Below are 17,888 nucleotides of genomic sequence, written 5' to 3' on the forward strand. Positions count from 1 at the left end.
GTGGCTGGGCAGGTGGTGCTGCTGATGGCTCCCCTGCTCCACGCTGCCCTGCAAGGTCTGGCAACTGCTGACCCAGGCCAGTAGCACAGATCCACCCCACTGCTCCCAGGCACTGCTGGGCTGGCAGCAGGGTCTGAGCCTCATATGTGTGGTGCAGGGTCAAACTCAGTGGTCTGCTCCATGACTGGAGCCACGAAACATTTTCCTGGGCTCTTCCTGTAGAGCAAAGGGAATAAACCAGCTAGGGAACATTTTAGGCACTGACATATTCCCTGTAAGTTTGGGGCTGGATTCTCTTTCTCCCGTGATAATTCTTTTCCTGGCTCAGGCCCCTGGTGTCCAAGCACTCCAGGTTTCCCATCATCCTGGGGAGCTGCAGTGACAGTTATGTGTGGCCCTGGGCATGAGCACCATGAGCCGTCGGGGCATTGCATTGCTGGATGCTGGAGCCCTCGCTGGAGGAGAGCTCAGAAGTTCCTGACTCATCAGGAAGGTCTGTTGTGCCACTGCCAGCTGAGGGCCCGTGTCACGAGGCTGCAGTTGTTCCCTTTTGTGTCTCGGCAGCTGCAGAATGAATCCTCACGCTGGATTTTAGCAGGACAGGTACCTCTCTCAAGGTGCCGCTGGGAATGAGGGGAGAGGGCCTTCAGCTTGCACACAGAGCACAGTTGCAACCTCTCCCTGACCTGTGGGACAAGCTAATCCTGTGCCTGCCTTGCTGTACACCTGCTGTGCCCCTCTTGTGCTGCCCTGCCCTGCCCAGCCCAGCCCAGCTGAACTGCAGAGCTCTGGGGTCTGACAGAGCCACTCCGGGCTGTTCCCACCAGGGCAGAAGGGAGCCTGGGACTCACCAGACTTGCCCCACGCTGTGCTGAGCAGGCTGGAACTGTGGGAACCTTTCCCAGCTAACTCCCAGATAGTTCCCAGGTACACTGGGGTGATCAGGTTGTTCCCCCAGGCATCCAGCACACAGCCACACTTACCTGCATGGGCAGGTGTTTGCCCAGCCTTGCCTTGCAACCCAGAGAGATGGGAGTTTGGCTTGGCACTGTCAAAGCTGTGCTGCTGAGAGGTTTCCTCCCATGTGACAAATTCAGCCCCTTCCCAAATTCTCCTTCGATTGGCAGGGCTGCATGTTCCCCCTTGGTGTGGGGTGAGTCAGCCCAAGACAGTCAGCTACTCCCACCTAGTCTTTTTTTCCCCCAGGCTAAATTATTCTTTTTTCAGTTTGTTAAAGGAAAGGTTTCATGCTATTTTTATTGTAGTTGGACTCTAGCTACAACTGCTGATCAGCGAGATCTTTTTGTTTCACTTCTAACATTTTGGGGAGTGGTGTCAGTGTCTGTGACCATGTCTACACCTGCTGCCTTTCCTCCTGTACATGGACTTTGTGCTTCTTGATGCTGAATGTGATCTTTGTCATTTCAGGCCATTTTCATTTGGCACACTTGTCTTGGTCCTGGCAAGCACCTGCAGTTCTTCCCATGGCAGAGGTGCCAGGCCCATCCTGGTGCTGCTGGCAGCTGTCCAGGCAGGCCAGGCAGCCCTTTCCTGCTGTGACAGGGCCTGTCCTGCTGCAGGCCCTGGGGATGGCAGCTGCCCCTTCCCCCTGCTTGCCTTTCCCTCCATTTGCCTCTTCTCTGCCGCCTACATTGCCATTTCTATAGCACAATTACTGATAAAAGCTACTTAACATCTTCTTACCTTCCCAGGGCCTTCTCTCCCTCATTGCCTTCTCTCCCTCATTGCCTCCTCTCCCTTGCATAGATAAATACCCCTCAAGGCCAGCCTGCAGTTTCTGCCAAAAGGGGCCAACTCTTCTCGTTTTTTCTGCCAGCCTTTAGATGGCCATGCTGGGGGTGCAGCCACATTGGGGTGTCCTGACATGTGTCTCATACTCCAGTGCCACATCCCAGCTCCACTGACCAGCCTATTCTTTTCTTACAGCCGAGTCCTTTAAGGAGTTTGCGGAGTTGCTGCATGAAGTGGAGCTGGAGAGGTCCATGATGGTGAGGAGATAGGAACTGGGCTCTGTCATTCTCGACGTGGCTAAATGCCAAATCACGGCCACAGCCCCATGTGCCTCGGTCTGAGGCTGCTCATCAGAGGGCAGCTGGGAGCACTGGGAATGTGCTTTGTACTCATCTGGTCCATGGTCCCATGGCCGTGGGCCCTGAGCACAGGGCAGATACAGCAATAGGTGTGGAGGGCTGTGGCTCTCCAAGGCAGTACAGGAGGCACAGAGCCCCAGGCCCTGCAGCTGGAGGGGCTGCAGTGTGTGCAGGCAGCTCACCAGCCGCTTCTGTGGTGAAACCAAGGGTTAAAGAATAAGAAGTGCTTTCACTCCGTTTTTGCTGGGTGCAGGAAGGCAGGTGTCTCTGAGCCCATCTGTGCTGGCCCACCTCCTGCAGGACAATGCACTGCCATAGGCTTCCTACTGCCATGTGCCCTCAGACTCTCCAGGGCTCCTCCAGAGCCAGTGCTGGCTTCCCATTTCACTGCTAATTCCAGGAAAAACATGAAGGTTAGGCTCTGTGGAGAGCTTACAGCATGCCAGGAATGTACTTCGTGGCTCTGCATTCCCCTGCCTCGTGCAGCAGCAGGAGCTCCTGCCAGGCTGGGCCAGAGGGTCCACGGGCAGGCAAGGAACAGCAGGAAACCAGGAAAGCACTGAGATACTTCTTTATTATTAATTACATCCCAGGTACAGTGGCTCCTTTGGCAGTGGGGGGAGCAGGGGAAGGTATTGTTTCAGGGATTGTGGGCACTATCCAACTTTCAAAGTTGGGGGTTTTTGCCCTCTACGTGTAGGAGCAGTTCTCTTTTACAGCAGCTCCCTCAGGAGGTTTCACACTCACCATGTTCATCAACTTTGAACTCCCTGAAGGGCTATGGCTGTGTGGTGTCCTGTCCCCTTCTCTTCCCCCCTCCCTTCTCTGGAGCTTGGGACAGAGCCTGTCACAGAAGTGGGGATGAGAGGAGACAGCAGGTTGGTCCCAGTGCCAGGATGAAGCTGGAGCCAGTGATACAAACTGGGATGAGCTTTCATGTGGATTCATGGTAAAGGTGTGCAGAGCACCATCCAGGAAAGCATCTCTCAGACATGAGTGGAAAAGACACAGGCAGGCTTTCCCTTTTCCCTAGCTGTTCCTGTTACAGATAACCTTCTGGCTGAATCTCGAGAGAAGGGAAGTCCATCCTTTATTTGAGAGCAGCCTTGTTAGATCAGGGTGAGGGACGCCTCCTATCATCCACAGGACACCCCCAAAGCCTCCTGGGCTGTGGCTGGGGTTTGCTGTGTGTTACCAATGGGGAAGAGCAGGTACAGATGGGTTAAGTGACTTCACCTACAGACAGAGAAGTTTCCAGTCACAAACATTAAAATCTCAAAGTTCTTGGCTTCTAGCCCTGTTCAGCCTCTGTTTAGGAGAAAATTGATCAGCATCCCACAACTAAAATGCTTTTTCTTTGCACTGTAGGTGCAGAACGCAAGTGATTTGCTGATAAAACCTTTGGAAAACTTCCGGAAGGAGCAGATAGGGTTCACCAAGGTAAGGCTTGTTTGTTTGTTTTCAGTGTAAACAGACTTGTTTTCTGTTACTGTGTTTGAATTCAGATTTTTCTCGTGTTGTTGTTAACAAGCAGACAGTTGCTCTACTGCATTCTGACTTCAGGCGCTCAGAAACTCCCTGTTCAATGCTGGCTTTCAGCTGCTGGCATGAGGGTTTGTGCTGTGACTTTTAGTCTGATTTTTCAATCATAAGAGGCTCCAAAATCTTTTCCTGAATTCTTTGGGTTCTCTCCTGGCCTGATTCCAGCACTGCCTCCATCCTGAGCAAGGAGTGCTTGTTTCAACCAGGAGATCCTCCTTGCTGCTTTTTCTCCTCTCCCCTTTGTTCAGTCAGTGCTGTTGAGAATAAAATATTTTCTGCAGAGAAGTGTGTGGTAGAGTGGGAGGGAGGAAGGGAAAGAGAGGAAAAGGGAAGGAGGGAAAGCAGCAGAGGCCAGTAGGCAGAACCTGATTATAGTTGTAGGGCTTTTGTTATGAAATATTTACATGAAGTGTCTAATGAGTCTTTCAGATGGACCAAACTTTTAAAGAAACAAGCTATAAAAAGCAAATTCTGCACATGTGGAGCACAAAAGATCATTTTTCCCTTGTCCGCTATCAAGAAGTCCAGGTTCCACGTTACTCAGTGGCAGCTTAAAATGGGGCTGGCTCTGACCCAGCTCCGAAATGGAGATGTTTTGGAGAACACTTGGGGCTTGGATTCAGCCCAGCCCATCTGGAGGCTTTGACATTTAATAAATACAGGGTTTGAGAAGAGATACTTGATGGCTCTCCTGCCCTTTGCCATGCCCTGAGGACTGGTGTGTGGAACCCTCTGAAGAGCTACAGCCACGAGCATGGCAGAGGTGCTGCCCACGGCCCCTGCTCTCGTGTCCCTCAGGCTGCTTTCTTCCCAGAGAGCCCTTAAGGTGTGTGAGGGCCACTTTTCCCAGAGTGTGCTGTGCCCTGAGAGCCGAGCTGCCTCCGTGCACGGGCCATGTGCCTGTGTTTGGCTCCGCAGCGGCCGTGCCCAGCAGGCAGGCACAGGTCTCAGCAGGGCTGCTGCCATAGCCCCGGCACTGACATGGATTCACCTGGCAGCCTGCAGCCCTCCCTCGGTCCCTGTGGACGGGCAGGGCGCTCTGGTGGAAGCATAGGGTGGTGACAGTGGCAGGACACTGCTCAGAGAAGCTGGAGAAGTGGCAGAGGGCAGGGAGTTGTTGCAGGTGGCTCAGCCATTGTGGTTTGGTTTTGGGTTTTGTTTCTTCTGAGGACCATGAGCTGCAGAGGTGCCGGGGCACTGTGGTGGGAAGAGGGCTGTGCTGTGGCTCAGCACAAGTGCCCCACACAGGAGCTTACAGGGCAGCACCTTGCAAGGATCCAGGTGTACTCACACTGACAGGGATGCACAGGAAGGTACCACTGTCCCCAGTGCCACTCCAAAGCCTTGAGAGGATGCAAGTTTGGGAGTGAGCCCCAGCCGCTCCAGCCCCTTGTCCTCAGCTCTGATGCTTCCCTGACAGGAGCCTGTGCCACACTGCTGGTGGGCTGCACCCTCGGGTATCACCTCGGGCACAGAGCCTTCCTGCACCTGCTAGCCTGCAAAGCATCCCCAGGTCATCCTCACCCGGCAGCAGAAGGTGTGAAGTACAAATTGAGGCTCCTCACAGGGGGCTCTGTCAGCATGGGTTCCTCCCATTGCTGCTGGGCCTGGCATCACCCCGTGGACCCTTTCTGCTCTGCACCAGGAGCAGAGGCTGAGGCTGGGCTGTGGAACAGGCTGGAGACATGACACAGGGAATTCGTGCCCTCTGCTTAGTTTCCGTATTTTGGCAGCGTCGCCTTCTGTGAGATGTTTTCTGTTCCCTTTGCGAGCTGCTGGAGCCAAATAGGAAGAGCCCTTGAATCGGGGCTTTGTGATGCCTCTGGCTGGAGCACAGCCAGTCTGACCAACACATCTGAGTCTGCATTCACCCGTTTTCCCGGGACGAATGGAGTCTCCTTGGGAGGGTGTGCTCCCACACAGGGCAGCCCCAGGCTGTCACTGGGACCCCCTCCAGCCACTCCCTCGTGCCGCAGCCCCGTGGGGTCACTGTTTTTTCTGTGACTTGCTGTCAGTGTGAGTGACTTGCTGTGCTGTGCCATGCCACATCACAGATAAAAGGGAGGATCTGCGACCCCCTGAGCTGACCCACTTCCCAGCTCTGGCACTCATGGCAGGGGGTGAGTGTGGAAAGGAGCTGGCACATATGGAGGCCCCATCCCTCCCTCTCCATAGCCCTGGGGCTCAGCTGCACACTATGGGGCTGGGACACTGTGGGAAGAGCCTGGCCACACTTACTGAGTCAAAGAGAATTTGAATAGGAAAAGTTGAATTCCAGTTTCACTTGGAAGGAGACAGCTTTTTTTTTAAAAAAAACAAAGCAAACAAAAAAAGAGGGAAAAACTTGTTTGGATGTACTGTAAGGGCAGGAGGAATGCTGAATAGCTGCACTGTTTGTCAAAAGTTCTTCCATAGGAGATAACATATTCCTAAAAGGACTTAGTTAATTCTGTTATTAATTTAATTAATTATAATTTTAAAAGGAAGGGGGGATAGTAACTTCTACTTGCTTTCATCTCTGTGGAAGCAGAACCTAAGGAGCATTTGAGAGAAAACAGTGGGTGAGGGAAAAACATCAGGATGAACTCAGTGTGCTTCGATGGAACTGCTCTTTTTACACCCCTTGACTTTTTAGAAATCTGTTTTTGAATTAACTGCTGCTGCCTCGTAAGAATGAGCTGTGATGATCCTCCATCCACTGATCTTGCACCCAAACCCCTCAGGTGTGCATGGAGGTGGGGGCTGCCAGCAAGCGAAGTGTGTTTCATTCCTTATGGAGAGGAGAAGTGGCCCATGAGCTGGGCTTCTCGCTTGCCACTCACTCCACCTCTCCTAAGAGGGGAATTTCAGAAGATCCTAATTAGCAACTACTGGTTAAGGGGGAGTTTTTGCAAGTCTGTCTGTCCCTTTCCCCTTGGTCAGCTGGACCTGAAGCTGCTGAGGGGCTCCGGTGTCGCCCTAGTGCCAGCAGCAGTCGGGGTTTGGGCAGGACCCAGCACACACAGAGCAGCCAGAGCTGCTGCTGGATCACCTGCCACAGCAGGCAGCCCGTGCTGTCCCACAGGCTCCTGCTCCTTCCTGGGTACAGCAATGTCTGTCAAAGCTCCCAGTGTGGGGTTTTTGCAGAGCAGCCTCGTGCCTGCACTCGGTGGGATCTGCTTGGTTGCTCCCAGTGAGCAATGAAAGGAAGATGGGTGGCACTTGGACTTGGCAAACCTTAATGGGAACGTGGGGCTACCCTTTGCTGAATATTCATGAGGAACTAATTTGTGCTAATGTTTCCAGATTGTGATTCAGTCTGAGTGATTTTTTTGTGTTGTTTTTTTGTCTTGGCTTGCTCTGTTCAGCAGCCAACTCAGAAGGATTTGTAGGTCATCCTTCTGCTGTTCAGTTATATGCTAATTAGCCAGAGTGGGAATGATTGGCAAGCTCCCTCTTAGTGGCCCAAAATGCCATGCTGCACTATGGTCCTGTTGCACATGGGTCCGTCTTGGACATCATTCCCAGTCCCTTCAATCCCCAGAAGCTCAGTGCTCCATGTCCCCAGTGCAGCCGTGTGCCCCTGACTGCCATGGGCGCTGGCAGAGGAGGAGGCACTCCCCAAAGGAGTTGCTGTCTGGCTTCCCAACTCCTGCTGCAGAAGGAGCTCCATTGTTCTCCCAGGCTTTTCCTTTCTCTTCACTAGTCTTTCCCTGAGCAGGGGTGACCCCTCTGCCCCAAGACCCACCGTGTCTTCCCACAGGGAGCTGCCCACAAGCTGGTGGCAAAGCTGCTGCCTAGTGATTTGTGGTCTCCCTATAGGTGCAGGCTGTGGCCATCTGTGTGGGCACCATGGCCACACACAGCTCATGGCCTCCTCCATGGGTTCTTGTGGCCATCTGCACGGGCACCACAGCCTCCCACAACAATGTCATCTCTCCTGGGGACAAGCTAGGAGCCACGTGCTCCCAGGCTGCTGCATCCAGAGGCACATCCCCCCTGCCCATCCCATCCCTGCTCCCTGTCCATGGGCTCTGCTGTGCCCGGCCATGGTAGCACCAGGCTCCAGTGGGCAGCTGTTCCCTTGCCCTGTGCTTTCCCACAGCTCCTGGTGCAGGTGAGCAGCCTCGCAGCCAGAGAGCAGGAGAGGTTGGTCCCAGCTCTAGCCTGGAGCGTGGCTGCCTTTCCTGCTGGCCTCTCCACAGGGTGGGGACAGACACACACACCCTATGTGTGCTGCTTGCTGGCAGCAAGAGGCAAGAGAGGACACCTGGAGTGGGCTTCAGCCCCTTTCCTGCTGCGCCTTCATCTGCTCATCCACAGCTCTGCTGAGGAACAGGGATGGCACCAGTGCTGCCACCACCACCTCTGCATGCCACCTTGGTGGAGACAGCAGAACTCTAGGTTGGGTTTGGAGCTCGCTTTCCACGGCAGCACTTGCTTTTCCATCTCAGGACCTGCTGCTGGCACAGCCATCTCCTCTGAGATGTGAGGAGGTGGCCACAGGAGCACTGTGCCTGCAGCCCCACAGCTCTGCTTGCCTGCACTTCTGTGGCCTTGGGGTTTGGAGGCTCCTCGTTAAGGAAATGGAAACAAGACGAGTTCCTGGCTGCATTAGTTGGTGCATTAGTGGCACAGACAGCCCAGGAGTGTGACCTTACAGACACAGGAACTGCTGCTCCACAAATGCTTTCATTGCGCTGGGTTTGGGTTTGCTGATCAGGGCGTTAGTCACGAGGGTGGTGGTTTGTTTTGATAGTCCTTCCTGGCCTCAGCCCCGCAGTTGCTGCACTGCTTAAATTAGGATTCACCCTTCAAGGACTCTGCTCCTCGGGATTTGATGTAGATCTCTCTGTTCTGATGTGTGAGGTTGCTACCATGGAGTCACAGTACTTGATATTGCAGGGGGTGATTCCAGAGGATGCATTTCCCTTCAGGTGTCCTGTAATTCCAGGGTCTGCAGGGCAGGGCATGTAATTGCTGGGGTGAAAAGGTTTCCTGAGCTAAGCCTGCCCTGCTCCAGACAGTTGCACATAAGCAGGGGTAGTTGAGTTGGTGCCATTTCCCTATGGTAACTGTACTTTCACTACAGCCGTGTCAGGACTCTTGTGGGGAGAGAATCCTTTTCCCAGCAAGGCAGCTGGCAGGAAGGCTTGTTACTGTTATCAGGAGCCAACTGTGCTGAGCCCAGGTAGGGGTTTTGGGAGCCCCCAGGCATCCTGGTGCAGGACATCCTGACAGACAGCTGGAATAGTCCGTGCAAGTGGGAATGGGGAAGCAAAACTTCGTGGCAGGGGAAGCTGCGGTCACTACTGAATTCATGAGGAAAATTCCTGATACGCAGCAGTCTGGCAGAGTCCACCTGCTCTGGTTTGTGGTGGCACTGGTGTATGCTTGTTTATCCATGAATTTCTGAGTGGGGGCATGAGAACAGGATTTCAGGGCTCTCAGCAGATAGGTGTTGAAAGATAACAGAAATTTCCAAGGAAGCTGGAACTTCCTAACTGCTTTCCACTTTCCTGAGCTTTCAAAAGCCAGAGGATCTGGGCATCCCATACATACCTGCGCTATGTGTACACCAGCTCTCAACTGCTTGGACCTGGCACTGAGGTTGCTGCCAGGCTGGAATTTCCTGATTTTAGTAATTTAGTTGCCTCCCAGGAATCCCTGATATCTCAGTTACCATCCGAAGTGGGTATTTTTGTAACCTGGCCCCTACTCTGGTTGTTTTGTGATTGCCAGTATCACAGTCAGTGCAAGGCAGGAGCCAACAGCCTGGTGCTCAGTTCTGCTGCTCCCTGCCTGCTCTTGGGGGTTCCTTCTCGAGTGTCTCTGTTTGCTGCTCTTGTTCATTTGTGCTCTCTTTGCACCACTGCTGATGGGGAGATGAGGATTTCCTGCCCACCTGTCGACCTTCTAGGCTTCTGCTTTCCTTCTGGTACTCTTCAGAAACAAATTATAAACTCTTTAGAACAGAAAGTTGCCGAACTCTAATGAACCTTTTCTTGACCTTGATGTGTCTCTGACATTGCAGTGTTTGCCCAGTTGTTTCTGGGCTGTGTGAACAGCACATCAGCAGATGGTGAATAGGTTTTTGATGTATGAGTATGTCTCCAATTGAAGAGATTGAGAGAGGGAGCAGCACCTCAGCGGTGGGGCTTTTGCCATGATGTTGGCATGAAAAAATACTTCTTATGCCACGGAGTATTACTAGACTGGGTCTTGAGGTGTAACTGCACCCAAGATAGGCAAGGGGCTGTGAAGGCAGAGCAAATGAGAGGTGGCCTCCTGTTCTCTGGCTGGGTTGACCAAAATCTGTCCATGGGAATGCAGTATTGCACAAAGCATCTTGGTGTTGATGCATAGTCTTATCTGGAAAATGCCAATAACTAGTTCTGCTTCAACCTCTTGCATCTACAGGAAAGAAAGAAAAAGTTTGAGAAGGATGGTGAGAAGTTTTACTCTATGCTGGATCGCCACTTGCATTTGTCTTCCAAAAAGAAGGAGTCTCAGTTACAGGAGGTGTGTATGGAATTTTCCTCAGAGCTGGGTCCAGAAACAGCAGCACCAGCTGCTCTATGTCTTAAAAAAAAAGTGGGGGGAGATCATCCCTTCCAGTAACCCGTTGAAATTGATAATCAATTAAATCTACCCAAAGCCTGGATTCTCTGTGTGAGACCAGGGAAATCAAGCTCATAGTTCTCCTGTGTCTGTTGGATGCTGGTAGTGGCTTTATGTGTTGTCATTGCTTGATGTGTAGGGCAGTGACCAGTGGCACTGGCACAGCTGGGGACTGGCCACTCTTTCACCTGGGAAGTGCTCTGGCAGCAAAATAACCAGTTATTATTCCTTTTGCTGGCCTGGCATCCCGCCTTGCTGCTGGATGTGGGGTGGCTGTGGGGGCAGGCAGAGGAGGGGGCTCCTGCCAGCTGGTGCTGCTGCAGGCATGTTGCAGCAAGGAAGGAAACCCAGCTGTTCCAGCCCACACTAGAGCAGCTGGTTCTGGTCAGATCTGTCAGACCAGTTGTCAGATCAACCTCCAAGCATCTCTGCAAGGCAAGCTGTGTGTGAGCTCTGGGAGCATTGTGTGCTCCTGCCGCTGCTGCAGCTCCAAAATTGCTGGTTCTGGAACACAGATGGAGTCAGGCAACAGGGTGGTGATGGTGGCCTTGTCCTCATAGGGTTGTGTGTGGAGAAGAGGCTTGTGCTAAAATAGCAAATGAGCTTTGGGAAAGCCTTGTCCTTGCAGAGTGAGAAGAGGTTTTGGATCCTTGAATGAAGGGAGCCAGAAATGGGCAGACTTAGAAGAATATCCAGTGTTCCAGTTCAAAGCCAGGCTGGACACCTGGCAGGCTGTTTTTACTGAGGACAGAACTATCTGTGGGCTGACAGACAAAAGCAAGTCAAATATTTTCAAACTACATTTGATGTATTTTCTTTTACCACCTTTCCCTCTTTCTTCTAGGCTGACCTTCAGGTGGACAAAGAGAGACACAATTTCTTTGAGTCCTCCCTCGAGTATGTGTACCAGATCCAGGAAGTACAAGAAAGCAAGAAATTCAGTATTGTGGAGCCGGTAGGAGCTTCCTTTTCTCTCAGTCTCGTTGGTTGATACTCAGATGTGCTGGCAATGGCAGGAAGGGATGAATTGCCAGGTTGGATTAGGTCCTGTGGGGCAGGAGTTAACCTTGCAGCCTTGGCTTGCTGCATCTTGACAGCCTTAGTGGTGCTTGCTGGAGCACTCTGTAGCCCCAGCCCTGTTTCTTCTGGCTGGCTGTCGATCCTGAGGAACAGGCTGGACACTGTACATAGCTACAGGTCGTGTTATGGATTATCTTGGCCCCCTTGGGTTTGGCAAGTGCTGTCTGTCTGCAGAGGCACAGAGGTGTTACCTGCTCTGCTCACCTGTCCCAGCCTGGCCTGCAGGGGTCCCAGACTGTCCCTGAGGGCGGGGACCCTGCCCTGGGTGGTTGCTCTGCCCCAATGCCTGCTGCAGTGGAGTGTGGGATCGTGGGATCCTGTGGATCTTGTGGATGAGCACTCTGCAGATCTGCTCTGGGTCTCCCTGCAGGGCCTTTTGTTCTGGGTGTTTTATTCAGACAGATGTGTGGGTGGTAGCTTGGGCTTTAGGGACACTGTGGTGGATGAGCCATATCGAGGCTGGCATCATTCCAAAGTTGTAAGGAAAAAATAATTGTAATTTCTGAAACCCCACACTCTGTCCATCTTTCCTTCAGTTATAAACACAGCAGTTCAGCATGTCCCTTTCCTCCATTGCAGGTGCTGGCATTTCTCCATAGCCTCTTCACTTACAACAACCTGACAGTGGAGCTGACGCAGGATTTCCTCCCATACAAGCAGCAGCTCCAGCTCAGCCTGCAGAACGTGAGTCCCTGCCCAGCTGAAGGACTTTTCTGTGTGACTTCTGTTCTCATTTGGATTTACACTCCTTTGATGGCAAAGTCTTTCCACCCAGGCAGTCTGGCCATGTTTGCATTGTGGGAGCTGCAGATACAGTTATTTTCTTCTCAGTTCACATGTGTTTTCCCCTCTCCTGCACAGGCCAGTTCACAGGTCTATGAAATTGTTTTCTCTGGAAGGGGCTATTGCAGTTGCATCATTTAACCTGATGCATAAACAAGCCTGAGATTTTCTTTCAGTTTCATGAGATGGAAATTGTACTCCAAGAAGGCCTCTAACCTTGATCTTAATGGTAGTGGCTTCCTACAGGCTTGCTACATGCTTTGATAAGCTCCTCTGCTGGTCACGTGTGCTCGTGGGGTAGAATATCTGAGTCCTGTTTCCTTTATACTCAGTCTTTCCTGACTGGCCTTCGTTTCTGTGGGACAGCAATAAATCTGAGCCAAGCTTGTTTTGCTGCTGGCTCATTAATTGGTCGGTGTAGTATTCCATCAGAATGCCTGGATTTTGTACCCCGTCTTGATGTGACTCTTTCATGCCAAGCAGTGTAGCATGATCTCCTTTGGGAGGAGAATACACCTGTTACGCGAGCAATGGTATGAACGGGAGCTCAGGTGCTGCCTCTGCTCCACCCAGCCTTGAAATGTGCTGAAGTTCCTTAATTAAGGGAACAAGTGACCTCCCAGCTATGGCACTCCATCACCATCTCTGCACTTGGTGTGACTCTTCGATCATCTCTAAGAGCCCAGTGGTCCTTACAGCCAGTTTCCATGTGGATTTGGGGAGTGGTTTCCATGTTTTGTGCCTTGGGAACCAATTCATTTCTGCTACAGCACCTCAGATTTATCTAGGAATAAATACCTGCAGCTCACTCTTTGCTCATCTTCAAATATGCTTCTGTTTGTTTTCTGTTACCAGACAAGGAATCACTTTTCCAGCACGCGGGAGGAGCTGGAAGATCTGAAGAAGAGGATGAAGGAAGCGCCCCTAACCTGCAAGCTGCCTGGGCAGCCTACCATCGAGGGCTACCTGTACACTCAGGAGAAATGTAATGGCTTTGAGATGCACCTGCATGCAATAGGGAACGTGCAGGCTTGGGCTGCCCTGACATAACCCAGCTGTGGGCTGTATTCAGCTCCCATGCCCAGGCCAGCCCTGCTGCACCGGGTGTCACTGCTGCCAGGGCACGGCATGTCCAGGGTGTCGCCTTCTGCCAGTGCCTGAGGTGCCTGAGGAAGCACTGGCAGCCTCAGCTGGCAGCTTTGTCAGCAGTGGCACAGAGCTTTCTCCAAGTGCCATGAGCTGTGGCAGCACAGGGCTAATTGCCCTGCGCTCCAATGAGATGGGATTTATTACTCCAGTGCCTGGAGCTCTGGCAGACTCTGCCTTGGCTGTGTTTTACCAGGATGAATCTGGTGTCCTGCCCAGCCTCTGGGAGCCTCTGCGGGCAGCTGAGCACAGCCAAGGTGGAACCAGTGTTGAGTTAAGCTGCTGAGAGTGAAACTTGTAATTCTGAGCAGAATCAAATCAAACCAAATACAGCCTTTTCCAAACCCTGCAGCTCTCCATGGCCATGCAGCAGGAATGCTCAGGGGACATAAGTATGTGCAAAACTGTGACCTCGGAGGCTACAGACAACTCTGTAAGCATTCATTCTTAATCCTATATAGAAATCTATTTATACATATCTTTTTATGTCTGTTTGTCCTGCTTTTAAAAGAAAGCACACTTGGTAATTTTAGACCCCAAATGTGGCATGTTCCTGCAGGCCAGTGGCTATTTGCTGCCTCTATTTATGCTTCCCTATAAATAAGGTATGAAAAGTTGTTCCTCCTGACAACTGCAACTTAAAAACAAATTACAGAAAAAAATACCAGTTTAATTATTTCCTATAAAGCAGTTCAGGTAAGAAAACAGAGAAAAGTGACAATAAATCCAGAAACAGGAACTTCAGAGTATTTTAAAGCTGCTTTATTATTGAGTTTTCACCAACAGGAACAAGCAGTGGGGTTTGTGAAACAGGCATTCAGGACATGCAGGATCCTGCCAGTGTAGGTCTTGGCTGGGCTTGGCCAAACCAGCCTGGCTTGTGACCAGAGTCCCACAAATGCCCTTTTTCCAGCAGTGAGTTGGGAGGGTGCTGGAGGCAGCTGCTGCCCTGTGTCCTCTCCTTCTCTCCCTCTCTCCTCCTCCTCTCCTCCTGCTTCTCTCTTCATCTCCTCTCCCTTCTCACCTCCTCCTCTCCTTCTCTTCTCCTCCTGGCTCTTGCCCACGGAGACACTTGCAAGGGAGATGTCCCCCGGGGCTGTCAGTGTCCATCCCCAGAGAAGGGAGGACATGTGGGCAACACTGACCATGCCTTGCTGGCTGCATCCAGCTACCTCCCTGTCCCTGATTGCAGCCTCTTGTGTGTTCCACAGGGGCACTGGGCATCTCCTGGGTGAAGTATTACTGCCAGTACGAGAAAGAGGCAAAAACCTTACGGATGACGCCCATAGACCAGAAGCCTGGAGCTAAGCAAGTGAGTTGGACATCTGCAAACATTGGCCCAACCACCAGCCCACCTTCCCACGTATGGCCTCCCGTCCCGTGAGGGCTGACCCTGCGTGTGCCACAGAGCAGAGGGGTGGGCTCTGACCCCTCCCTGCCTGCACAGGGCAGTTTGGTGTCACCCAGAAGAGGCACCCCCACGAGGAGAGGTCTCACTCAGGTGTCCCTGGGAGCCCAGGCCCTGCAGGGTTTGGCAGCAGATGTGGGTCGTGTGATGCGAGCAATACTGGCCAGTGCTGGCTCATGAGTTCAGTCTGGGGTGAAACTTGTGCCTCTCTAGACCAGCTGATGTTGATCCTTCCCCATGCACAAGGGCTGGGAGCCACAAGAACTGTGGCAGCCACTGAAGTGCATGAATGACTCAAGTTACTACAGGAGTCACTGCTTCTAAATGCAGCATTCCCTTGCCTTGGCATGTGCTCACGGCATTGGTTTGTGGTTTGATTTGTCCTCTCAGCACTGGTTCTGTGAGACTGGGACAGTGTTGGGAAAGGAGAGGGCAACAGTGCAGCTCCAAACTGCACTATGGTGGCAATTTGGGTAGCTACTTCTTTCACAAAGTGCTTTGGTTTACCAAAGTCTAGGAGTTCCCTCAGTCCCTCCACGTGACAGGGGAGGGATGGGAGGATGGAGCACAGCCAGTGCCTCCAGCTGAGTCCCCCACCCTCCTCTGCCATGGAGCAGGTCCCTGGGGCCTTCCCAGCCAGGCGTGTGTGCTCCAGTGTGTGAGCTCATGGTCTGGTTTTGGCAGGGCTCTGCACACTGCAGCAGGAAAATAAAATAGATGTTTTGCAACCCCTTGGCAGAGAGCTGGGCAAAGAAATGTCCAGACTATTGTATGGAGAGATTTGTTGTCATTTATGCCATAAGCATGTCTAGGAAGGCCCATTACTGCAGATAAGAGCTTGGAAAACTTAGTGCCTTTCCCAAACTCTGGCAGTCTGGTAGCCTGCACCGTCAGGTCACAGCTGGCCACAAACCCACAATCAAATTATGAATTGACTCTGCTGCAGAGCACAGGGACATGAACACCCAGGGCCAGAGCTGAGCCCCTCCAGAGGGGGGCGCTGCTCTATCTGGGAGGAGCAAACATACATCTGTTTGCCACACAGAATTTGTGTAAAGCCATTTGGACCATTGGTGGTGTGGGTAATTGGTACTGATGACCAGCCCTGATGAAAATTAGGACTCAGCTGTGTCAGAGCATGGGTGAGCGTGGTCCTGGCCTCAGAGGCCAGGGAGTGCCTCCCTGGGTTCATTGGAGCAGTGTTCCAGCACTGTAGAGGCAGAGTGCTGCTGTGTGGGGTAGTGCTGGGAAGTCCAGGACATTCTCTGGCTGAGAGCAAGCCTGGAACTCGGAGCCTCTTATCTCTACCTGTGATGATGGTGGGAGGACTACCTGTGCTCCTGGTACCAATGCCATCGGAATGTCAGGACACACACCATGGGCAATGCCATGCTGGGCTGCAGCTGAGGGGCCTGAGGAGCCTGAAATCTCCCATGTTACTGTCCTCTCACCTTGGCATTCATGTTCTCTCCTAGGGCACCCTGGACCTGACCCTGAAATCCTGCGTAAGGAGAAAGACTGACTCCATAGACAAAAGGTTTTGTTTTGACATTGAAACTAATGAAAGGTGAGAGGCTTCGCATCCCCAAACCCCACGGGCTGCAGCAAATCCCTTTCTGAAGTCTATTAAAAACAACTTTTCTTCCTTTCCCTGCCTGTCGCTGGGGGAATTCCGCGCAGGTCCGGGACCATCACGCTGCAGGCGCTCTCAGAAGCCAACCGAAGGCTGTGGATGGAGGCCATGGACGGGAAGGAGCCGGTGAGTGTTCCTGGAGCTGTTCCCAGCTGGAATGCGCTGCCGAGCAGTGTCCTCTGCCGGCGGGTGCTGCTCGGGATCAGCGCTGCACGATCGCCATGGGCTCCATGCCATTCCCTCGGCTACCACTGGGGATTTTGGGTTTCCCCCTTAAATCTGGGGATGTTCCCTTGCTGTGCCAGCCCGCCTGAGAACCGGCCTTTCCGAGGCTGGTTCGCTCCTGTTCCTGCTCCTCACTACCTGCCGGAGATGATGTTTTGTCTGTCTGTCCCTGCTCTTAGCCACCTTCTCGAAGATGTCACTGCCCACCCTGCACCCGTGTTCTCCCACCTTTCTGTGCCTACTGGTGTTTCCTTCCTTCAGTCTGAGCAAAGCTCAGAGCCCTGCGGTTTGCCTACAGAACAGAGAATTTCCCTTGCAATAGGTGCCCCACTGAAATGCAGGGAGGCAGCAGAAGCTCCTTGTTGTGCAGATAATGGGTTCTTGCCTTATTATAAAATGACATTTCTATGGGACATTGTCTTTTTGGCTGTGATTGCCTCTGGGTAATCTATGGGTGATTTATGAGTGACTCACAGGTGATCTACGGGTGATTTATGGGATGCTGCATTTTCTTTCAGAAATAAATACCAAATCATACTGATACTTTTGTTTCTTGCTACCCCATTCCCTCTTCCTTTTTCAGATTTATCACAGTCCCATCACGAAGCAGGAAGAAAGTGAGTCACTTCTGTTGCTGTTCTTTGGGCTCTCACAGCCTCGAGGCCAGGCAGGGTTTTCCTTGCAGATACACTTATCCTCAATTCCTGCTGAGTAGCAGTGTTCCTGCTCCATGACAGCAGTGTCACTTCTGTTCTTGTACCACAAGTGGCTGGCACTGAGCCCAGATAAGAACAAGTCGCACAGAACTGCAGCAAGCAGTTTTTATTTAGCCAGGAGTAGCGGGATGTAAGGTTCAATTTGCACCTCCAGACCCCAGTGAGAGATTCTGAGAGATCTTAACAAAGATTGTAATAGGGCAATAGAGGTGGCATTGAGTTCCTGGATCTCCCACCCACCACCGTGTCCCATGTCCCCTCTTGCAGCAGTGGGGTGTACCCTGCAGAGCCCTGGAACCCTTTGGGGCTCTGTTAGCTGGGTGAAACCTGCATTCTGTCTCAGAGCTCACTTCATCAGCACTGTAACTAGCTGGCTCTAATGAGCACAGAGGGAGCATTCCCAGAAGCATGAGCACAAACCTGTGTGGCCGTGTTCACATCACTCACTGGGAGGAATGTGATTTGGGTCTCAGTGAATAAACATTCTCTCTTTGTAATAGATTAGAGCTGATAAGAATTACAGTGGTATCATAGCCCTCAGTATCAAGCACCAGGTGGGTCTGTGCTTATTTCTAGGGCAGGGCTAAGAGACGTCTGAGCTTGATGTTGCTGTTGCTCAGAGCAACCAGTATAAACCACCTGCT

General features: G+C 52.2%; 1 protein-coding gene across 2 annotated transcripts in view; it reads left to right on the forward strand.

Annotated features, from left to right (window-relative positions):
* The window catches only part of OPHN1 (oligophrenin 1), a 51,157-nt gene that overhangs the window by 17,041 nt on the left and 16,228 nt on the right, over positions 1-17,888 (forward strand). For both annotated transcript variants that reach the window (XM_048318835.1, XM_048318836.1), the window contains exons 3-12: positions 1,948-2,009; positions 3,480-3,551; positions 10,053-10,154; positions 11,098-11,208; positions 11,913-12,017; positions 12,972-13,101; positions 14,474-14,574; positions 16,146-16,237; positions 16,351-16,429; positions 17,112-17,145. In XM_048318835.1, the coding sequence (XP_048174792.1) occupies positions 1,948-2,009; positions 3,480-3,551; positions 10,053-10,154; positions 11,098-11,208; positions 11,913-12,017; positions 12,972-13,101; positions 14,474-14,574; positions 16,146-16,237; positions 16,351-16,429; positions 17,112-17,145 (888 nt within the window). The remainder of the gene's footprint in view (positions 1-1,947; positions 2,010-3,479; positions 3,552-10,052; positions 10,155-11,097; positions 11,209-11,912; positions 12,018-12,971; positions 13,102-14,473; positions 14,575-16,145; positions 16,238-16,350; positions 16,430-17,111; positions 17,146-17,888) is intronic.

Source organism: Corvus hawaiiensis, chromosome 14 (assembly GCF_020740725.1).
Source record: "Corvus hawaiiensis isolate bCorHaw1 chromosome 14, bCorHaw1.pri.cur, whole genome shotgun sequence".
In the NCBI taxonomy this organism is placed as follows: Eukaryota; Metazoa; Chordata; class Aves; order Passeriformes; family Corvidae; genus Corvus; species Corvus hawaiiensis.